Here is a 24,806-nt window from a genome sequence, read left to right as displayed (position 1 = left end):
CCTTTCCTGGGCTGCAGAATAAGGAAGGCTCAAGCCGGATGCAGGCTGAATATAAGGTTGGCTCCCTCAGGCCCTCTGGTGAACTGCAACAATAGTGACTACAGCGGGGCTGAGGAGCAGTTAAATCAATTTGGCACAAAGGGTTGCTCCTTTTTAACTAATTTCCTTTGGAATTTTTTGATTTGGCTAAAAAATTGTCTAGATCTCTGAAATGTAATAAGCAATGGAAGACAGGGCCTATTTTGAGGAGGATAAATACAGATACTACAAGAAAAGCAAGGTCTTCTCCTCGAAGACAATCTTGCTGGTGCCTTGGACGCATCAGTTCAGCAATCCGTCAGGCGGTAGAGGAGGAGGTTCCCCAGACGGTCAGTAAAGCTCTAGCAGCTGCCCTCAAGCCCATCACGGCGTAACTTGAAAGCTTTGCAAAAGGCATGCATCCCCAAGAGACGGTAGGGCCAGCCACGGCCACCTCAAGGGGAAAAGTTGCAGCTAAAGCCAAGTCCTCGAACTGGCCGCACGTGCAAGCTCTGGCTAAGTTACCCCTATCTTCTTCTGGGGACCATCAGTACTCTGTAAATCCAGACCCGATCCCATCATCATATAATAAACCTCAGGACACCGACACAGACTCTACGGGGCATGCCGCATCCCCTAAGAAGAAGAAAGCTGAGAGGGCGCACTTAAATCCGCTGACTCCTTAATTTTTCCAAGCCACAACCCCTTCAATTTTAACCCGCAGGACATTGTCCACCCGAGATCCTCAGACTGGGCTCCACCACCAGAGGTAGCGGATTACTTACATCAAAATCTGTGGAGGAATTTTGACAAGGAGGTGCGTAATAGATTGAGGTCTGAATGTCCTCGTGCGGACGTCCCGATAAGGTGGCAGACAACCCTGACATCGACCCCAACATGTTAACCTTTTTGAAAAAATTCACAAAGGACCCCAAAAAGGGCATTGACCGTGCGTGGCACGGTTGCCAGGATAAGCTCATGGACGTCACTGGCCCCTTAGCTAAGATCTTGGAAATGGCCTTAGTAGCCAAAGACACAGGTGCCCCGATAGACCCAGATGTCCTCACAGGATGGACACAGAGCGCCATTTGTTTCCTGGGAAACGCATACTGTGGCATTTCTACGGAGCACAGGAAAACCCTTCTCATGAGGATGGACAACAACCTTACCAAACTGGCTTCTACGGAGGCAGGTCCCATGGCCGAGGGGCTACTTTTGGGCGATAGGTTTGTCAAGGATATCTCCAAGTACTTCGGGACCCTCACCTCAATGGACAAGGCCCAATCAAACATTAAGAAGGTCTTCCTAGCTGGCCTTTTTGGCCTGGCCAGCGAGTCAGAGGCCGCTCGCCAGGCCACCAATACCATCAGGGCATTCCCAGAGGAGGATAAGGTCGGGATAGAGGAGAGTACCAAGACAGCACCAGAGGCGGAACGTTCTACCCCACAAGACGATTTAGTCATCACCGATACCACCGTGGAGGACAAAGGGGAAACGTCCAACCCCAGGTTACATCAGGTAAGAATAATAACTCTATTTCTATGTCCTTTGGGGGGGTCGCATTCATCATTTCCGGGACAATTGGTCAGTCATTACTCAGGGTGCTTGGGTTTTGCAAACGGTACAGGGTTTTGCAGATTTCTTTCAAACCCCTATGCAAAATCCTACTCATCTCCTTTATCTTTTTTTCAACAAGACAACATTTTTATGTATCAAGAAATAGGAGATTTTCTGGAGAAATGCACAATAGCTTATTGCGACGACAAACCCGAGGTTTTCTGCATCAACGTCTTCCTAGTTCAGAAGAAAGGCGGGAGGCGCAGACTAGTTCTATAACCTGGAAGATTTCTACCAGTTCTTCTGGTACAGGCATTTCAAAATGGAGATGATGCATCTTCTAGCAGACATTTTGAGGCAAGAGGACTGGATGGTTTGTCTAGATCTCAAGGACGCCTACCTAACGGTTCCTATCTTACCCCCTCACCGGCGTTTCTTGCAGTTCCAATGGCGAAGCAGATGGCTGGCATATTTGGGCCCGCCTTTCGGTCTTTCGTCGGCTCCTTGGTGTTGACTGCACATCTCCGGAAGCAGGATATTCATCTAATAATTTATCTGGACGATATACTGATAATGGCTCCCTCCGTCTCCCTAGCAGTCCAACATCTGCAGATGACAATGTACCTATTAGAGAATCTGGGTTTTGTGATAAACACGACAAAATCTGTTCTGGTCCCAGCACAATCACTGGAGTTCTTAGGTTTTCTAATCAATTCTCCAACAGCTCACCCCCAGTTGCCCAACATCAAATTGAGAGATCTGAAGAAGGAATTGAAGATGACTATAGCCAAACAGGTCATGTCCCTACAGGCCTTCTTGCCTCTTCCATACAAGCAATCTTTCTGGGGCTGTTACATTACCGGGCCTTTCAACGTCTGAAAATCCAACACCTGCAAAAGGGTCTTTCTTACTCAGACCAAGTTCACTCAAATTAAATCAAATCAATCCAGCTTTATTCGATTTTTTGTACAGAAAATCATAAAAGAAAAACTGTTAAAATATCAAATTATATAGTTAAAAGAGTACCCAATACATTATAAACAAGCATTTGCAATGCAATGGTCTCGGCATCATTAAAGGTAGAGCTATTGGCATTGCTCATGACATTTTTTTTCTTTAAATCAAAAATAAAACTCTGCCCTCACCACTCTGCACTCACCACTCTGCACTCACCACCACTCTGCACTCACCACCACTCTGCACTCACCACTCACCACTCTGCACTCACCACTCACCACTCTGCACTCACCACCACTCTGCACTCACCACCACTCTGCACTCACCACCACTCTGCACTCACCACCACTCTGCCCTCACCACTCTGCCCTCACCACTCTGCCCTCACCACTCTGCCCTCACCACTCTGCCCTCACCACTCTGCCCTCACCACTCTGCCCTCACCACCACTCTGCCCTCACCACCACTTTGCCCTCACCACCACTCTGCACTCACCACCACTCTGCACTCACCACTCTGCACTCACCACCACTCTGCACTCACCACCACTCTGCACTCACCACCACTCTGCACTCACCACCACTCTGCACTCACCACCACTCTGCACTCACCACCACTCTGCACTCACCACTCTGCACTCACCACTCTGCACTCACCACCACTCTGCCCTCACCACCACTCTGCCCTCACCACCACTCTGCACTCACCACCACTCTGCACTCACCACTCTGCCCTCACCACTCTGCCCTCACCACTCTGCCCTCACCACCCTGCCCTCACCACCACTCTGCACTCACCACCACTCTGCACTCACCACCACTCTGCACTCACCACCACTCTGCACTCACCACTCACCACTCTGCACTCACCACTCTGCACTCACCACCACTCTGCACTCACCACTCTGCCCTCACCACTCTGCCCTCACCACTCTGCCCTCACCACCACTCTGCACTCACCACCACTCTGCACTCACCACCACTCTGCACTCACCACCACTCTGCACTCACCACCACTCTGCACTCACCACCACTCTGCCCTCACCACTCTGCCCTCACCACTCTGCCCTCACCACTCTGCACTCACCACTCTGCACTCACCACTCTGCACTCACCACTCTGCACTCACCACTCTGCACTCACCACTCTGCACTCACCACTCTGCACCACTCACCACTCTGCACCACTCACCACTCTGCACTCACCACTCTGCTTGGTCTCTGTGGAAGTTTGTACTCCCTCTCAGACAGCACACAGCGTAAACTTATAGACACTGTTGGCTGATAAATCGGCATGGTGTGTATCACTTTCACCTACCGAATTAAGTGATTTCTATGGTCTTTTCTCTTTCTGTTGCACGAACCGGTGATACTAAGTGTCATCTTTCAACCTTCCGTGAAGTGAGGGGCGCTAGGTGATGGCCGCACTGTAGTGAGGCTCCCGCTGTACTCCGAGAAACACGCATCATAAACCCCATCCCGGCAGCAAAACTTGGACCCCCGACATCACCGATCGAAGCAGGATACTGGGCTGCATCTGTCCCCCGACATTGACGCCGATCAAAGATAGCGGAGGGAAGCGACGAACAGCGGAGTCTGGTGGCGAGGTGAGGGGAGGATTGACTGGAGCGCCCGCCTGGGAACATCACGCGAGCCCGAGGAGGTGTAGGCCGTGCCACGAGGCAACCTGCGGCCTGGTGTGCCCATCGGGTGAAGTCGGAGCTGCTCGCTGAGGTTGGTGTTTCTCCCCCCCACGCCCCCGTGGGGCACAGAGACCTACCCGCAAGCCCTGAAAGAACTGCCCAGGGTGCCGATTGCAAATTCGGCCCGAACTGGTAGATGGAGCATGAAGCTAGCTGAGGCCTACTCTGCAAAGGAGGTGAGAAGTGGCGGCCGCTAGGCGTGTGGAGAGAGCCATAAAGCGAGGCAAGCTACCGCGAGTGGGTTGGGCATGGCGAGTGGTGGCACGAAATAAGGACCTGCTACAGGCCCCTGGGACCGGACATCAGCAGCGCAGCTTTCCTATCTGTTCCAATTACCGGCAAGGGAGTTGTATGTTAGTTGCCACTAGAGCCACTACCACGGGCGGCATAGTGCCACGAGTGAAGCGGACAGCGCGAAGGGCAGTGGCTCCCTATTGGCGACAGAGACTACTTAGTGGTGTGCCTCAAATTACGTCCTCGTGTCCGCATAGGACACCAACAGCAATCTCACAACTGTAAGAGACGCAAACTCCTCTGTTGGGGATACAGGCCCCCACATTCCTGTCCGTGTATGAACAACACGGTTAATTGCTGGAGAGATAGCTACGCGAAGGGTCCTGCAGCTGGTAGCACCCCCCCCCCCTGGGGACGTTTGCTGGACATAAACTACTGGTTGTTCTGCAAGGCGTTTGAGAGCGCAGGCTTTGGAAAACCTGTGCAAATCCCTGACCACAGACACCACTGATTCACACGTCACAAAAGGCGCCACTACCACACAGCCATGGGAAGAACGGAACCTAAACAAGCAAAATTATCGTTTGACACCTGCAAAACGCCCAGCTCCAGCTCGAGGGAACGTGTAGATGAGGACCCGCCGGAGACAAGAGATGAGGGGTGGAAAGAGCTTCTTGTAGGGATGCGGCAAAGCCTTTCCTCAATCAACACTAAAATGGACGCCATGAACAGCAGGCTAGAGTTGGTGGTGGCGAAACTCGACCAGCACAGGAACGTTTTAGAGAGGCGGAGCATAGAGTGTCCGAGTTGGAAGATGGCGCATCAGTTAATGTCACCCCTCACGATTTCATTGAACTCGCGGCCGCCCCGGAAGTCAGGCACGGTCGCCTGTGACGGGGGCGGGGCCACGTTCACACCGGAAGAGGAGGCAGGCGGAGTCGTAGCGTCTCGCGGCCCGGGGCTCCTGTGAGCGGTGTAGAGCCCCGGGGCCGCGCCAGCAGGAGGTTGGGCGCCGCGTGCTGAGGTAAGGTAAGTTCCAAAAGGCTGGAGCGCGATTGGTGCACTTGTGTGTGTGTATGCTCGTGTGTGTGTGTTTATGTATGTGTGCGACGGTGACGGCGGGGGAGGGGGAGGGGGAGGGGGGGCCTCGGTGCACTTGTGTGTGTGCGCGCGTGTGTGTATGAGTCAGGGGTGGTGTCTCTGTATGTATGTATGTGCGTGCGTGCATGGGCGCGTGTGTGTGTGTATGCGCATGCGTGTGTGGTGCTTGCGCTTCCCAGGAGACAGCGCCTGGCCACAGCGCGCGTTCCAGTTACAAATCGCCTGGAAGGATGCGCGTGGCCAGGACTGTCTCCTGGGAATGATAGTCGCTGACAAAAGATCTCGGCGGAGACGCGCTTCCGCGCGTTGACGCCGAGACCTAAAAACGGTTTAATGAAGAATACGTTGATTAGTATCAACTTTGTTTTTCAAAATCCTTTACCTGTCTCATGCTTTTTCATATAATCATTAGGGCTGGGCGTAGTTTGCGAAGTAGCGCTTCGCGAAGCTACACAAAGTGCACTTTGCACTACGCGTAGCACTACGCGAACTGCGTAGTAGCATGTTCGCACTGTGCAAGATGCCGTTTTCAATGATTGCACAGTGCGGACAAGCATCTGGCACTGTGCAATCATTGTAAACTGCATCTTGCACAGTGCAAGCTGTAGTTTTCTGCCGCTCGAGGAGGATTTTCCTCGAGCAGCAGCTTTCTCAATGCGGACTGGTAGTTTCTCATCACAATGAGAAACCAGACCTCCCCGGGTTGAGAATCTCGCAGGGAGGTTTATTTTCCCCGCTCGCGATCGGCAACTTGATGTTGCTGATCGCGAACGAGGAAAAAGTCTCGCCAGGATGTCATTTTACTTGCTCGCAGTCGCCAACTTAACGTTCAGGACCGCGAGCAAGTAAACAATGACCGCTGCACTATGCTACGCTATGCTACGTGTGTTCACACTGTGCTACGTGCAGTTCGCGTAGTGCGAAGTTGCGAAAACTTCGCACACTACGCGAGTGTAGCATAGTGCTTTGTCCAGGCCTAATAATCATGCCTTTCCTGTGTTTATTAATGCTTTTCAAGAAGGAAGCAATTGACTTTGTTCCACTCATAGACGGGGTCCAAGAAGAAATCAAATGGTGGCTAGCCCACGTGGATGCGAGGAACGGCCAGGCAGTTCTTGGTTCTCCTGGCGGTAGTCATAGAATCCGATGCCAGACGGTCGGGTTGGGGAGCACAATGTGGGGAGATTGCCTCAGGGGGCAGATTGTCTCTCCAGGAGTTATTGTTACACATCATCTGTCTCTAGGTCCTGGCGGCATCATTAGTGATTCACACTCTCTCGCCCAGGAAGGTATCTTATTGCATCCTCCTGAGGATGGAAAACATCTCTGCGGTGAGATATATAAACAAGCTTGGGGGGACAAGATCCCCAATGTTGGCGGAGATCGCCAAGGACTTTAGGCATTACTGCCTGGCTCACCAAATAACGGTGATAGCGGAATACCTTCCGGGGCGAGGCAACACAATAGTGGATTGGAACTCCCGTCACTTGAAGGATTACAGTCACTGCATGCTCCATCCGTCTCTCTTCCAAATGACTCAAACAATTTGGGGCCCTTACCACATAGACCTCTTTGCCTCAAGGCTAAATCGCCAATTGGAGACATTTTTCAGTTGGAGACAAGATCCTCTGGTGAAAGCCATGGATGCCTTCACGCAGGATTGGTCGAAGACACTCAATTATGCCTTTCCTCCATTTGTGTTAATTCACAGAGTAGCGAACCAAATTGTTCTGCAGAGAGCGGAGATTGTACTAATATGGAAGGCCCAACCCTGGTTTCCGGCCCGACTGGAACTGATGTGTGACTTCCCTCTAGACCTTCTTTGTGGTCCCAGAGGGTGCTCCAGGGCCCTCAGGGAGAATTGCACTCTCTGGTTCTCTCGGGGCAGCTGTCCCTTATGGCCTGGAGGCTTTCCGGCAATAGGGGTCGTTGCCAGGAATTTTGAAAGAGGCGTCAAGCTTCATCCAACAGGCCTGGCTCCCTCTACTAGAAAACGATATTGTTCAGCATGGCGAGCATGGTTGGGTTAGTGCTTGTAGAAGCATGTGGATCCCGTGGAGACAGACCTCCCACAAATTGTGAATAATATATCCAAGAAAGCTGCAGATGGCTTGTCATATAGATCGGTTAACAACTTCGGAGCCGCCATCTCAGCTGGACATGCGCAGATAAGACGAGAGGCCGGTAGGTATGCATCTGGTGGTTTGTAAACTTTTAATAGGAATATGCGTGGCGAACCCACCTAAGGCTAAGTATTCTTCTTTATGGGATGTGTCTAAGGTTCTAAATGTATTCGATAATTGACCTAGAAATTATTTTCTCTCCAGGAAACAACTGTCTGCTAAACTAGCTATGCTTCTTTGTTTAGCTGCATGCTGACGTGTCTCTGGTGTTAGAGTCTTGGATTTAGATCGTGGAATATTCTCTCCGGGGGGGGGGTCATTTGTCATTTCTGCACGGACAAAGACCTTTTCGCGGTCTATTGATTACAATTCTTTTCCAATGAATGATAAATTGTGCGTAGTAAAATGTCTGTAAACTTATTAGGAATGTACCCGACCGGTTAGTTGTTCAAGATTGTTAATTGCTTTACAAAAACCTTTTAAGCCTGTTACCTCTGCTACTACTGCCAGGTGGCTCAGATATGTCATGACAGAGGCAGGCATTGACGCTTAAATGTTTGAAGCGCAAACCGTAAGAGGCGCCGTGACTTCAAAATCCTTTATGTTAGGTACCAGTATACAAGATATAAAGAGAGCAGCTGATTGGTCGTCTAGCTCTACATTTAAACCATTTTATTATAATTCTGTGGGCGATGTAGCTTCTGTTGTTCTAGATAAGCGTTAAACTAGCATAATTCGAAGCCTCCGGTCCTGTAATAGAATAACAAATATGCTAGCATTCACGCCAAGAATTTTCAATTCTATTAAGGACAAGGAGGCGAGGATTACCCCACCAAAGGTACATTTCTTGTTGATAACTGTCATGTTTTTTCCCACCCGAGATGATTGTTTATCACAGGTATTACGAGTACGGTTTCTATTTCAGGTTCAGAACAGAAAGGCGAATAAACGACCAAGTTGGTCTTCTTGGAAGGTGTGTTGTAAAGTCATCACCTGCCGAGTCTGCATTTGAGTCTACCACATTACTATTTGCTGTTTTTGACAAGTTCTATTTTTCTTGGACAATGACAATTAACTCATGGACAATGCTCGTTGGCCAACGAAAGAGGAAGTGTTCGTAGGAAGAGTGTCATTTATAGGGCTAGTCTCTATGGCTATTGATGCAGTACCATGGCATTTGGGAAATGTAGTTATTATTTATATGTTAAAAACATTTTTATTGGCTGCTGTACATTTTCAGTAAAGTAAGGGAAAGCATAATCCTCGCCTCCGTGTCCTTAATAGAATTGAAAATTCTTGGCACCAATGCTAACACATTTTTTATTCCACTACACGTCTTAACAAAGTCTTACCCCAGGCGTGTTACTTTCGGCCCAAACAAGTCCATGCCACAGCGCGTGCTACTTTAACCCATATAATACCATGCCATGTCTTACTCTTGTTCAACAGCACTAACCGAGAAAAAGCTATGTTAACAAGCATTGGCAAACAGTGGCGGCTGGTGAACTTTGAAAGTAGTAGGGCGTAAAATGAAACCTCTCATACTCATGGACACTGGTAGCACTGCACCAGTTACACAAGTTACTGCACACATGCTCTACTGCTGCAGTGTTTTTGTTTAATATTGTGTGGTGCTCATTTACTATGCTAAGTCAAACTTTTAGTGACTTCTGGTCGTCTAAATCTATTCCTCAAGTTCACCCCCTTTTACTCACCTACTCTCAAAACACCACAGCTCTCTCTGCTCTCTCCCACCCTCGTGTCGCAACCTTTCCCAGCCTCACAGTCCCTTCCTCCACTTCTCTTCCTCACATACCCTTTCTCTCTCTCCATCCTTAAAGTCTCTATTGCTCCATCTTCGACGCACTCACTGTGTCACCACAGTCACTATCACTGCTTTTGTCCCATCCCCACAGACTATCTTCCGGTCTTCCATTTGCATAGATCCTTTCACTCTCCCATTCCCAAAGCCCTATAAATGCACCAGTCTGCACATCTCCTAATAAACGGCTGCGCAGCACTCGCAGGTCTGAATATGGAAAGTGCACCGAGGCCTCGCGGGACAGTCCCTTCTGGGGGTCCCGTGTCAGTAATGAGTGTGTTGGCCCCTGTCTCTCAGTCCCTGAGATTGCAGAGATCCGTACCTCGGTCGACGAGAGCGCACATTCTCAGCCCCTGCGAGCGCCGAGTGCCTCCAGGTCTCACCCCAAGAGTGTAAAGTCCCCCAGTTTCAGCCCTTGAGGATGGAAGTTACTAACTCCGATGTCCCAGCCCCTGAGAGTGCACACCACGGATCTCTCAGTTCCCGGCTTTGCAAAGTGTCCCTCTGCCTCGGTCCCTGAGAGCGTCAGAGCACTGAAGCCTCCCACACCCCCCTGCCTCCTCCGCCTGAGAAACTCAGGGGCTATTGTTTCTTGGCCCCTGAAATAGCCGAGAGGCTCGTGCCTCTGTCCCTGAGGACGCACGGTTTACTGAACCTGTGTGCCTTAGTCCCTTAGTGTGCAGAGTACCCCCGGGTCTCATTCCATGGGCTCCCTCTGACATGTACGCACATGCCCTGACCATGTACACTTGTGGTGTGTCGCTCTCCAGTGCCGGGTACCCCTCAGGTGGCCCATTAACAATGCGCACGTGTTATGTTAAGAGTCATTAACAAAGTGCGACTGCGAAATGGACTGGAGACAGGACTGACACCATTAGCCGCCACCAGCACCCTCGCGCGCCTTACTGCCTTAAAAGCACCGGGCAACGTATCCCTGTTACAAACCCCGGCGCACAGAAAACGCTTGTTTTTTAAATACGTAATTAACAGCGCCACCATGCATCTGGGTAGTTGCTCGCAGGCCGATATTTAAATTTTTTTTTAAAGTCCATCTACTGTTTCAGAGAAAGAGTAAGGCTTCTCCACCGGTAAGCGCGACGCTAATAAAACGCGGTAAAGGAGTTCTATTGAATTATAATGTGTTTGCATTTGGTAAAATGTTTCGCGTTAAGCGAGGCAGCAGCACCTTTGCAGCATAATTAGATCATTTTTCTACTTCTTTGCAAACTGTTGAAATGGGGTAAAGAGACAGAACGACAAAAAAAAAACAGATCCGCACCAATCAACCGTTAAAATAAACTGCTGCAGTCATTAGAAATCATACTTTCTCCTACCTTTGAGTCTCAGCATCGTTTCCCTGGTCACCCCTCCCGCTCCTGTGGGCTCTCGTCACTGAAGGCTGCAGGCAGCCTCCCTCCCCTCCATGGCAGCCGGCGCTGATTGGTTCGGCCGGTTGCCCTAAATACGTCATTCCTCCTAGTCTGCATCCTGCAGAACAGAGAGTGGGAGGAGGCTTGCGGGAGCGGCTTGCCCACTGTTGCTAATACTGTCTGTTTGGACAGCCTCTCAGGCAGTCCAAACAGTCCGTATTCACAACAGTGGGCAAGCCACTCCCCCAAGCCACTCCCCCCTACCCTGAGGCTCAACTCGAGGAATAACGAAGAAGTTCTAATCTGCTGACTGCTTTCTCGCCGCGCGAGAAGGTCAGGCAGAAACAAATGGTAGTTATAAATAAATAACTACTACCGACCTGGGACTCGTGGACGTGTGGCGCTACCACAACCCGGGTGCCCGAGACTACTCCTTCTATTCACACTCCCATCGGACATACTCCCGGATCGACTATCTCTTCACCTCCCTTGAATTGGCCCGAGACTCCTTAGCTGCCGCTATATCCGACATTTCCCTGTCGGACCACGCTCACGTGGAGCTTTTGCTGCAGGATCCCCTGGCCCGTGCCACTCGTGAACGCAGATGGGTGCTCCCGCCGAGGGTCCTTCGGGACCCGGATGACGTCGCCAGCATCCGTGACGCCATAGACTCGTATTTCGCCGTTAACAACACCCCTGACCTGCCCTTTCACACGGTCTGGGATGCCTTCAAGGCCACCATTCGGGGCCACATCACCTCCCTGGCGGTGGCGCGGAGGAAGGAAGCGTTCAAGATGGAAACCAACCTGGCTGCTGAGATCAAACTGGCAGAGGCCCGGGACCGGGACTCCCCTTCGCGGGCGTCAAAGAGAACTCTCGCCAATCTCAGGGGGCAACTCCGCACCCTGCGCACCAACAAGGCGGAGCACTCCCTGCTAGCGCTCAAGCAACGATATTACGAGGGAGGGGACAAGGTTGGTCGCCTACTGGCCGGCAGGCTGCGGGCACGTGCCGCTAGGGCCCACATCGCCAATGTCAAGCGGCAGGATGGCACCTGTGCCACCTCTGAGAAGGCCAAGCAGGCTGCATTTGTCGATTACTACTCCTCTCTGTATGCTGAGGAGCCCACCTCTGCGGAGGCACGGGAGGCCGTGCTCGTGGATTTTGAGGGGTCTCCACTATCCCCGGCGTGTGCAGCCACGCTAGAGGGTCCCCTGCTGGAGGAGGAAATAACGGAAGCTGTCAAAGACCTCCCCGTGGGGAAAACCCCGGGGCCGGACGGCCTGCCGTTGGCCTTCTATCGCCTGTTCCTGACCCAGCTCGGCCCGCATCTGCTGCGGCTCTACAGCTCCTTGGTTAGAGGCGGCAGACCCGGAAGCTGAGATCGGCCGTGGACCAGGGTTCGATCCCCCGCCTCGGCGGGTCTTGGGCTCAAAATTCCACGGAGTCGACAATTCTCGCTCCGGTGCCTACTCGACTCACGGGGTCACACTCTGCGACTCTGGGCAATAGCTTGCTTAATCTCCACTACGGCCCCTCGCGGCGGGATGCCTGGCTTTCACCTTGTGGATACCCGGCCGGGGTATCTCACAGGGGAATACCAGGACGGGTTCCCTAAGCAAGCGCCTTGAGACCCCTGGGTTAAAGTGTTGCGCTATATAAATCGAAACACATTTACATTTACATTTACATTCTCTGACGCCACTGGCCCGTCCCCCGATATGGGCCTGGCGGAAATTGCCCTGATCCCCAAGCCTGGGAAGGATCCCGACCTATGTGCCTCCTATCGCCCCATCGCCCTCCTTAACACCGATCTCAAGATCTACACTAAGATCCTGGCCAAACGGCTGGACCCACACATGCCGGGATTGGTGAACCCGGACCAGGTGGCTTTTATACGGGATCGCCAGGGAGCCGACAATGTCCGCAGGCTGGCGCACTTAGTGGGAAAGGTGCACCATTGGAAAATCCCGGCCTGCCTCCTCTCGCTGGACGCAGAAAAGGCCTTCGACCGGGTCGACTGGACCTTCCTACGGGCGGTTCTCAATAACTAGGTCTTGGCCCTAACATGATCTCCAGGTGCATGGCTCCTTACCTCGGGCCACAGGCCAGAATTCGGGTCAACGGCCAACTGACATTGCCGCTTTCGATTCACAGGGGCACGAGGCAGGGATGCCCGCTCTCGACGCTCCTGCTCGCCCTAGCGGTCGAGCCGCTGGCGGAGCTGATTAGGCACGCCCCTGACATTCACGGTATCCCCCACGGGGGACGCACTAACAAGGTAGCGCTGTTCGCGGACGATCTGATTCTTACTCTTACGAACCCTCGGGTCTCCCTCCCAGCGGTGCACAAAGCCCTCTCACTGTTTGAGCAGGCGTCCGGCCTTAAAATTAACCACACCAAATCTTGGGCGCTTAACCTCACCATCCCCGAGGAGGAGGTCTCCTTCCTGAAGGGGGTCACGCCCTACCGTTGGGCGGATGACCACATTAAATACCTGGGTCTGGACCTCACACCCCACCTCGACTCGTGGTCCTCCAGGAACTGGGCCTCTTGCCGCAAGGAAGTCCTGGCAGACCTGCGGAAATGGAAACCCTTGATGATTTCCTGGTTGGGGCGGCTCAATGCGGTCAAGATGTCGGTCCTCCCCCGCATTCTCTATGTTTTCCAGTGCCTCCCCACCCCGATCCCGATCCACTGCATCAGGAACCTCCAACGCGACCTCACGTCCTTCATATGGGGGGGCAAGCGACCCCGGTTCTCGCAGAAAGTCCTCATGGAACCGAGAGACAGGGGTGGTCTCGCCTGCCCGAATCTCCTCCACTACTATTGGGCGGCGCACCTCCGGTTCGTGATAGAATGGGGTGCACGCGAAAGCGACAAGCACTGGTCCCACATGGACCGAGTGGTCACGGGGCGCACCATATGGGACCTGCCTTGGTTACCGCGGGTGGCGCGTTCCAGAAGCGCATATATGGCAGTCCCCACGAGGACGGTTCTTGAAGTGTGGGACAGAGTGGCAGTGTCCAAGGGTCTAACCACGTTCCCCTCTCCACACACCCCCATTGCAGGTAACCCGCACTTTCCCCCTGCTGCCCGGACCCGAGCTTTCGAGAGCTGGACACAAGGAGACTGCAGGGTTGCAGGAGATCTCTTTCTTGGTGGGTCGCCTAAATCATGGCTGGACTGCAGGGAAGAATTTAGCCTCCCTTTAACCGCCAGCTTACAGTATGCGCAGCTGCGCCACTGGATCTCGGGAGACGTCATGTATCAGGCTGCTACCAGGGCATATACTCCATTTGAGAAGTTGGCACGCTCCCTCGGGGGACTGAAACGACTTATCTCCCAAATTTACAACATCCTGCAACACCCCACCACTCCGCCCGCGCATCCCTACCAGAGGCAGTGGCAGACGGCGACTGGCACTGATATCACGCCATCTCAATGGACTCGGCTCTGGAATGACATCCCCAAATCCTACTGCAGCATCCCGCAGAGGGAAAACGCGTACAAGATGCTAACGCAATGGTACTACACCCCCCTGAGACTCAGCAAAATGTTCCCCACTTCCTCGCCGCTGTGCTGGAGGTGTGGCACTGCGACTGGTGACTTCGTACACATCTGGTGGTCGTGCCCTATCCTGGCTGTCTTTTGGAAGGAGGTCCTTAGTCACATTAAGAAGGTGTTGGGTTTTCCCCTCCCTGAAGAGGTTTGCACACTCCTGCTGGGCATTCGACCCCCCACACTTAGAGCCCTCACGCGCAGCGACTGGATCCTCACCCTTCACATGTTAGGCGCTGCCAAGCAACTCATTGCTCTGTACTGGAAGCGGGCTGAGGCGCCGCCGATAGCATCCTGGTTCGTGCGCCTCTGGCAGGTCCTGACCATGGAGCTGCTCAGGGCGCGGATACAATCGAGGGGGGTACGCTTCAAGGCAGTGTGGGAACCTCTCGTGCGTCACCTGTGCTCCATCAGCTATGCCCGCCACATGCCTCCCAGGCTTCGCGCTCTGCAATTGTTCGAGGACGCCCTCATCCCTGCTGACCCGAGCAGACTAGGCTCTTAGTCGCTTCCCCCAGTGCTGGTTTGCGTTTTATATCTCCTATAGGCGACCGCAGACACACCTCCCTGACCCCTCTCCACCTCACCACTGCTCACTCCTCTTCCGACTTTTTCTTCTTTCCTGCTTGCCACTCTGGCTTCCGCCCCTCTTTGGGGCAGTTTGGTCCCTGTTGGGCCTTTGAAAATGTGACACCACTGCACTCCTTCCCATACACGCCTCCCCCGCACAACGACCCATTGCCAGCATATGGCCGCCTCTTGCTATATTCTCCCCTAAGCCACGCGGCCGGCCCCCTCCGGGGGTTGTAGGCAGGGCGCTGTGTTAATGATTCCACCTCCCCTGGTTAATTATACCTACTGGCTTTTCTCTGCGCGGCCGGCCCCGATAAGGGGTTGTAGGCTTATCGCTGTGTTCACAATAAAAACAGATTTGAACAAAAAATAAATAAATAACTACCATTTGTTTCTGCCTTCTTCTCGCACAGCGAGAAAGCTGGGGGGGGCGGCGCCCAAACGCCCCCATGGTAGAACCGCCTCTGTGGCAAAGCCAATAGGTTTCTCCTATGCAAAACCTATTGGGTTTGTCAATGTTCTTTTTTTAAATGTTGCACAGACACACAAACATCGGGGTGGGGGAAAAAGAGGCAACGAAAATAGCTGACAACTAAGAAGAACCTCATGGAGACACATTGAAAGTACACATAAAACATTAAAAAAACATTAACAAGTTATTTCTCTTTGTTAATGTTTTTTTTTAAAGATGGTGTAAAGTAAATAAAAACAAAGCACTATGTGCATTTCCAGTGCTCAGTTTGTGTGGGGCCCTAAACACGTAGATGTTTTATGAATAGGTGGTTTGAAGCATTATCTGGTGTAGAGGTGCTGATGGGTCCAGGAAGGAACTGCTCTGGCGATGTTTGTTCTCTGCCTCAAATACCTCGCTGCCTGACTTCATCTAAGCGCTCACGTCTTTGCCGCAGCAAAGAACCTCTTAACTGTGGCACGTTCAGGACTGTAAAAAAAAAAAAAGCACAGAGCAGCGGTTTCCAAGAAAACAGAAAACATGAGCATGAAAGGCTGTTTCTGTGGTTACGTTAACATTTCAGCACTGTTATGATCAGAGCTGCACTGGAAGAAAAAACAGCTGTCACGATTGCTGTTTGATTGACAGCGCCTCGAAAAGTGGGGAAAAGATTGATTTGAAAAAGTACCTCCAGAAGCATGTATACAGCGGAGGGACACTGGCCACCAGAAGCAGTATTTTGTCAAGGCTCCACGGTACGATAACGGAGGCGAGGGGTAGGCTGTTAAGTTGAGGAAGGACACACGATAAAGTATTATTGTATGGATCTTCTTTAAGTAAGACGGTGCCACGAAACCCCAACCACAGTGTCTGCGTTAATCCAGCTAGGGCTTCCAACTGTCCACCCAAGCAATTCCAGTAATAACTTTTCACGGATGATGCACGTGTTACAGAGCATTGTATCATCCCCTAGATACAGAGTTTTGGTAATGAATACAGGATACAACAGAAGCGCTAACCAGGAAGGAAACAAGAGTGACGTGACGTGACAGCCATTGGTAAGTAAAGCGCGGAGGACCCACGAGGGAGCCAGCCAATGGTAAGTAAAACATCGAGGACCCACATGGCAGCCAACCAATGGTAAGTAAAGCATGGAGGACCCATGAGGGAGCCAGCCAATGGTAAGTAAAGCATGGAGGACCCACGAGGGAGCCAGCCAATGGTAAGTAAAGCATGGAGGACCCACGAGGGAGTCAGCCAATGGTAAGTAAAGCATGGAGGACCCACGAGGGAGTCAGCCAATGGTAAGTAAAGCATGGAGGACCCACGAGGGAGCCAGCCAATGGTAAGTAAAGCGTCGAGGACCCACGTGGGAGCCAGCCAGTGGTAAGTAAAGCATTGAGGACTCAAGTGAGAGCCAGCCAATGGTAAGTAAAGCATCAAGGACCCACATGGGAGCCAGTCAATGGTAAGTAAAGCATTGAGGACCCACGTGAGAGCCAGCCAATGGTAAGTAAAGCATCAAGGACCCACATGGGAGACAGTCAATGGTAAGTAAAGCGTGGAGGACCCACGTGAGAGCCAGCCAATGGTAAGTAAAGCGCCAAGGACTCAAATGGGAGCCAGCCAACGGGACATAAAGTGATGTTGGAGCCAACCAATGGTAAGTAAAGCATCGAGGACCCACGTGGAAGCCAGCCAATGGTTAGTAAAGCATTCAGGGCACACGTGAGACCCAGCCAATGGTAAGTAAAGCGTTGAGGACCAATGTGGGAGCCAACCAACGGTAAGTAAAGGTAAGTAATGGGTGGGTTCTAAGCCCTCTATAAGATTTAAAAAAATATATAATAGATTTCGCAAGCGCACTGCAGGTGAAACCTAAAAAAGAATACAAACAATTATATACATCAGTCTACTTAAACATGAATAAATTGCCGGTATTTTCCCCTGGGAAAGGTGGCCACCCTAAAGAAAATAGAACATGTAAAACCGTTGTATCCACAGCTTACAGTGTAAAGAATATAGCATATTAATAACATGTTTCAAGGGAGAAATCGTAAGAAAGACACCAAGCTAAGTAATTAGAAAATTAGGTTACATTTAATATACATTTAATATATTAATAAATCAAAACAGTTAAAAACAATTCATAAAAATACATAATCTAAATCTGTTATATAAACAACAAATCTAACCAATTAATGTACAATACATAAAAAAAGAAGCATCCAACATAGCTTCTATTAGTGGCAAACAATGTTATACTGTTCGACGCGCGTTTCGGCGTTTTTCGGAACGCCTTCTTCAGGAGCCACAGTAATATCAGTACCACAAGACATTGTATTTGAAGAGTATTTGTTTGTCTTCTTTTGTGAATCAATGTCCGTGGTATACCATCTAAAATATGGATTTCAAAATAAGTCTTTACTGGCCTTTTTAGATGGTATACCACAGACATTGATTCTGTGGCTTTTTATGTATTGGACATTAATTGGTTAGATTTGTTGTTTGTATAACAGATTTAGATTATGTATTTTTATGAATTGTTTTTAACTGTTTTGATTTATTAATATATTAAATGTAACCTAATTTTCTAATTACTTAGCTTGGTGTCTTTCTTACGATTTCTCCCTTGATACATGTTATGAATATGCTATATTGTTTACACTGTTCATTTCCCTGTACCTCGAATTGATTTTCCTAACAGGGGGTCCTTGTTATTTACATTAGTATCCACAGTTTACCACATTCTTTCAGCAGAACATACTCAGGGTATTCCCAGCAGACTATGTTCTAATATCTCCTCTTATGTTGCCACCTTTGTTAAGCACAGTCAAATGACAAGTAAGCATGGCTTGTCTTCAGATGTTTGTTGTTTATAAATATGATACACCATTTCGTGAATTATCTTATGTTTACAGGTTTAATATTTCATTCAAGTACAAACTTTTCTTTTTAAAATCACTTACTGGAAAATGTTCGTTAAAACGAGATTTCCATACTGGTTCTTCAATTTCTACTGTCTGTTTGGTCTGTTCTTCTCAGTTTTATTTTATTTTGGTAGGTCAGTCTCTTAAGATGCTGTTTTTAAAGCTTCCAGTATGCTTTCTTTGATGATAAACTAGATGACTTTTTTGTATGAAGCTTTTTTCACATTCTGTACATTTATAGGGTCTCTCCCCTGTGTGAATTCGTATGTGTTCGTTCAAATAATCTTTCCGATTAAATCTTTTGTGACAGAAGGTGCACATGTATGGCTTTTCACCTGAGTGTATTCGACAGTGTACAATAAGATGAGTTTTCTGAAAAAATCTTTTCTTACATTCAGTACATGCATACGGCCTCTCTCTTGAATGTGCTTTTAAATGTCTTGTATAGTCCCCCTTCACACAGTAATTTTTATTAGTAGAAGACATGTATATTTTCTGATCTTGCTCAATGATTTCTAGATCTTTACACAAGGGTGAGTTCCGCAGATTGCTGTTGTAGTTAATATATTGCTCTGATCCGCCTGTGCCTTGCTCTGATCCGCCTGTACCTTGCTCTGATCTGCCTGTTCCTGGGTCTGATCCCCCTGTTCTTTGGTTTATATTGACATGCCCTGGATAGTTGAGACTACTTTCACAATAAGAAGTTGACTCTTCGATGCTTTCCGGATAGGTTTCTTCCCATATAAGATTTCTAAGTTGTTCTTCCTTATCACAGCTCGGAAAAACCATCATATTGATTCTCTCTGAAACCGCTTTCTGTGGCAACCTTTTTGCAGGATATTTTATAGCGTCTTCATCTTTCTTTTTTCTGGTCATCCTTTGATCATCTGTTAATGCAGAATAGAAAAGAACAAAGTGCAGTAAGAATGTTACTAAACAGTATAATAATGAGAATGTTACAGCATCAACAGATCTACAGAAAACAATAAATTGGAGTTTAATACAAACAACACTGCAGCTATCATTAAAGAAAAAAAAATAAACGTCTAAGCTAAAATGAAAATGTACAGGACTGGCTATAGAGCACAGGTCTCACAAAACAAATTAGTAAATTGTGAAAAACACAGTTGTTTCGGTTCATCCAATGAATCACTGAAACCCAAAGTACACAAAACATTTTGAATTTGATACCTAAGGCCACTAATGTACAGGATCACATGGGGTCAGGTTTAGACATTCACAGAATACCAGCAGAACGCCCATTCACCCATCCTGATTGTGGCAGTTCAGGTATTCCTGAAGGCTGGTCACCACCACAGACCAAGAAAAGGCAAAACCTCACTATGTCCAGAACTTGGCAGTGGCTGGTTTTAAGCCGAATGTTTATAGAACCCTCGTCCTGCTTCACATGCTTTCTGATGAGTTTAGGCATTGAGCAAAATATTTCATTTTTGCTTGGACTGCCTTACCTGGCTCAAGATTCTGGACCGTATCTACGACCTTTCTTGTAACTCTTTGCTTGTACTGTGGCAACACAGTGCCTGAAAAAGGAAATACAAAAATAAAACAAAATGAAACAAGGCAAAGACTAGAAGTAAATGGAGCCAATATGTCAGGCTTTGGCACCCAACTTTTGGGTCTGTGAATGTTTTAACTAAAACACTACAAAGGGCACTTTTTTGTGTGTAGTAAATTATGGAAGAGTAGAGTCCATCACTCACAGAGAGGTACGCCAGAGATTGAAGTTGGCTGACATTCACTGAAAAAAACAATGGTTAAAGTGATGTAATAAGTAGTGCACCCATCTTTTGGTTCTGCTAACTATAACTGGTGAATTTCTGTGTTTTTTCATTTCAAAACGTTATGTTGACACTGAAACATTCATCTAACTGTAACATCACTTTAACCTTTGCTTTTTCAGTGTATTTCTAAGTTTTACAAAAAGTAAAGTAAAATATAATACCAATTCCTTACTATAACTTCACTTTAACCTTTGTTTTTTTCAGTGCATTTTTAGGGCGTGATTATAAAACAAAACATCTTGGCTAATACCAGGCCCACAAAAATAAAAGAAAGGAACAGGCTTAAGGAAAACAACAAGTTAGATTGCACAACCTCTTGGAGGCTTTTGCTGGAAGCTTTACCATGAGGAACTTACGAAACCCCAAGAACTGACTGCCTACCCTCAACCCTCTGGAATGAACAAGCTATGCCCACTCAACAATAAATCCAATATTTTGTGGTGCATTGAGGCCGTTAAGTTGTTTGTTGATTAGCATGGATACACAAGACACTAATTGTGCTTATCTTAGGCGGAATGCTCAGCGGGACTACCCATGTCCCTGTCTCCCACCCAGGCTCCATCGCAGTCAGCGTGACTTTCACCTGGTCTTGCACAACCAGGAAACTGCGAGTGGTGCTTTTTAGGTGTTTAAATACCTGAAATTTTTTTAATTGCATATCTCAAGTTGTACTGATTCTATTTTTGTCATTTAGGTGTCAAATAATTTATAAATATTTACTTTATTTTTCTAAAGATTGAGCAGTTCCGGCAAAACTGGCGAGATACGCTCTGCCCCCTGTTCCATAATGTAAGGGGGAGCGGGATCCAGTGGGGAGCCAGATTTGACCGAACTAAATAGTGCGGCTAGATCTTCTGTACTGATAGGGGGAAGGCCAGAAGATACACCCTGGGACTCCCAGGTTGCCGAGGGGAAAAAGTATGTTCTGGAGTCCAGGCCTAATCAGAAAATGATAAGTAAATGTCAGTGACCTTCTTTTAAAAAGAGTTTGGCTTGATCATGGCAACGTTTCACCTTAGGTTCAGGTAGCATGTTAGCCGGTCTTTGCTGGGTGAATTAACTATTTTAAAGATTCCTCTTGCTAAATTAAAACACCTGTCTATCTTGGACGCGTAATCGAAGGCTTGGGCATTTCTAATCTCAGAATGGTCGTTGTTATCGCTTTTTTATACTCCCGCTTTCTCCATCTGCTCTCCAATCTCTTACTTTTTCAGTATGTGGGAAGTAAACTATGGAGATTGGCTGTCCTGTCATGCACTTTTGTGTATTTTAAATGGAATGGTCTTTTCCAAAGAGTTTTTAAATCCAATCAGTACGTTTTTGAATTGCAGTGAAGATGCTATCACCTAGTTCAGGTCTGGAGTTACTGAGGATAATTTTCCACTCTTCAAAATGTAATTTATTCCAACTGTGATCTGTCCTCATAGTCTGTATTGGCAAGTTATTGATTGCGTGACCTTGTAGAGTGATTGGTATCAGAATATGATCTGGCCATATAGCTAGCAGACCTAACATAACCTAACCTGCAAATTCAGGGAATTACTAAAGACCGGGTCAATTCAATGTCCTTTCTCATGGGTGGGGCGTCAACTCTTTGTGCCGCTCTAGAGATCAGTCCTGTAAGAGGCTGCATGGTTATCTAAATTTTCAAAATGGACATTAAAATCTCCCAAAAGAGTGAAGTTAGCTTTATTCACTGCCAGTCAGGCAATTGCATCAGGGAGTGCGTAAAGAAATTCAGCAGGTGGGCCTGTTGGCCTGTAAATTAGGGCACCAGAGAAGGTAAAAGTAGGGGTAAGATTTCGCAGTCTGGAAGGGTAAGAGGCGCATGAGTACATTTAAATGACTCTGTAAATAATGCCAATCGCCTCTCCTCCTTCATTCCTCCGATCATTCCCACAGATGAGGTCATGCCTAGATCTTTCTAAGCTCATCTAGTCATATCCTCGTTAGCACTACAGGCATTACAACCGTGGTCTTTTCAACAGTGCAGAGGTCACACTAGAAATTATTTCACTTATTACGGACAGCTGGCGAGGGGCTGCAAAATCGGATGCATATTCTGCAACCACTAATTTCCAATAGAACAGAGGGGCATATTATCAACGGCCAGCGATAATTATCGATGGCCATGCTTAGCGATAATAATCATAATGCAATAATGCAATAATATTCTTGCAATAATGCAATAATATTATCGCAGGCTATCTCTGGAATTTATCGCCCTGGTAGCGCGTTATTAACAACGCGTTTCTCCAGGGTGAAAAAATTCCAGACATAGCAAGGTTATCGCCCTTTTGCAGGGAACATCGCTGGTTTTTCAACGATGATCCCTGCAAAACGGCGATAACCTTGCTGATATGACCCACAGGGTTGTATTAGCATAATCCACCCCCTATGTAGGGAAGGCTAAGTCAGGATTTTAGAAGACGTTAGATTTTGGAGAAAACTGTAGTTTTCGCCAAAATCTAATGTGTGCTAAAATCATGAGGGCTGGCTTGTAAATATCGCGATGTAACCATCAGCAATATTTGCAAGGTAGTCCATCTGGGGTACGCACAGTAACGCCCACTTTGCATCTTATTGGAGATGCTTTTGTTCAGTTTTCTTCCGCAGTTTACGGCTGGTTTTACCCAAGACAAACCGCAGAAACAAACCCCCACGTTGTGCACAATATGAAACTGACTTGTTATCCTGTTTTGGGAACAAATGGGAGTTTGCTCCAAAACGATCACCAGTCATAACTCTGGACTCTATTGTGTTAACACTGGCCATTTGACTGTTGTCCTACATCAGGTTAAGGGCTTTATTGCATTCATCTGTATCTTACTGTAACTGTATTTTGTGCTTGTATTTATTTACTGCATATACTGGACACTAGTTACTGTTGTAATCTAGCTTCCACATTTTTTCTGGGGTCCATGTGTTTTATACCTCGGTTCTTTTATCACTGATGTTGGAATTGGGGTACTGGCTGAAGGGGTGAAGCCCTGCTCAAGCAGCAGCCACAATTCTTGTCAGGGTTAAGTCACAAGAAATCCCAAATCAACCTATGCTTACCCTCTGGTAGAGTGTCACAAAAGCAGTGAGGCTTACCTTAGAGGCGACGTGTAAAGAATGTCTGCACCACTTCAAACAGTAATAACTGGCAGCCTTAAGACAAAAAAAGTGGCTTAGTGCTGCCTGATAAATTTCACGCAGGCTTCTGCGCCACGGAACGTCACAAAACATGACTTTCCGATGGCGCAAGGGGCCTCATAACTGAGGCGCGTGGTATTTTACCAACATTGTGGCATATAATAATATTATGTTATGACTAAGGGCTTCCTTCTGCTCCCTACACTAATTCTGATTTGGACACAAACGGGACTTTATGTCTGACTAGGGACTCCATTTTGTGATGGACCTCCCACACACATTGCACAATCTGCTTCTTGAAGCAAAGAACAGGGGAAGACATGCAATGTGACAGCTTCTCTCTTAATCTGCAGTGTGGAACTCAGAACGGAGTGGTAACAGTGCACCCACAAAATGCTGCACACATGGAAGTGGTAATGTTGGGTGTGGTGTTATCATGCTAACATGTGAGCTGGGTGGATGAAGTACCCAAGGGTTTTAGTTTCTTTAGGAAAGGTCTGGAATGGAATTTCATTTAAAGTGGAATTACTTACCAGTGCAATAAAGTGACACTTGCAATGCTGGTGTGTGCAGTGGGGTCTTGTAACAACACACTCTCGTGCTTTAACTCCTTGCGTGCGGCCGCGATTCTGCGCCTGTGCGGCACTTCTAAAGAGTGGGTGGGTTTATGACGGCCCCCAGCCGTCATTGCACACGCCCACCGTGATGCATGACGGACGGGGGCCGTCATCAGCATGCAAGGGGTTAAGGTGAAGCTTTATCTACTCACTCATAGGACTCCTGGTGCGTTTTATTCTGCGACTGCCCGGATTCTTCCCGCCTAAGTCCTCCTCTTCTTTTACGCAATATGAAACAACTTCATATCCTGCGATTTAAAAAAGCAGTAAAGTATAAGACAGCAACAGACTTAAAAATGTATTGTAGAATTGCACATTCATGAACAGAGAGCATCCTGGTTTAGAAATCAGGGTTGTGCTTGAGAATAATGGATTTTCATGAACTGACAATGACACAGGGAAGATATTATGCCCTCTTTGTGACAAACAGAGGATTGTCTTGGGGATGAGCGAGTAAATAAAGAGACTCTTCACACCTCATAGCTCTAGGACACTCTAGTAATGATTAGAAGTCAGAAATATAAGCACGTTACCGTGGTCTGGCTCAGCGTCGCAATCCCTAAATTCTGCACCAAGATAATCAATGGAAATGGAAACGGGCTCTTCTTTCTGAGGCTCTCCTTTCCATGAACAATTATCAGCTTCCAAAAGTGGCAAATCTGTGGAGCAAGTCCAAAGTCATGTATCAGCGCAGTAAAATATTGTAATGTTGATGCAACACATAAATACAGTCACTTTGCGTTTACACAAATGAAGGAACCTCCTGGTCAGAGCAACTGCTCTCCCCACGCAGCTCCCCCGTTGTGGGACCGCCCTTAACGCTGCTCGAGCTTCTTGCCAGGTAGGTGTTC

The 24,806-nt window shown here is 48.3% G+C and overlaps 1 protein-coding gene across 1 annotated transcript in view; it reads right to left on the bottom strand.

The window, feature by feature from the left end:
• Positions 1-24,806, bottom strand: part of LOC147693179 (uncharacterized) — a 708,628-nt gene that overhangs the window by 646,168 nt on the left and 37,654 nt on the right. Inside the window, 2 exon segments of the mRNA XM_086939582.1 lie at positions 24,108-24,203; positions 24,489-24,614. Of these exon segments, the coding sequence (XP_086795708.1) occupies positions 24,108-24,203; positions 24,489-24,614 (222 nt within the window).

Source organism: Lissotriton vulgaris, chromosome 9, assembly GCF_964263255.1.
Source record: "Lissotriton vulgaris chromosome 9, aLisVul1.2, whole genome shotgun sequence".
Taxonomy (NCBI): domain Eukaryota; kingdom Metazoa; phylum Chordata; class Amphibia; order Caudata; family Salamandridae; genus Lissotriton; species Lissotriton vulgaris.
The sequence above is the reverse complement of the archived record's forward strand: the minus strand, read 5'-3'. Positions and strand labels throughout refer to the sequence as shown.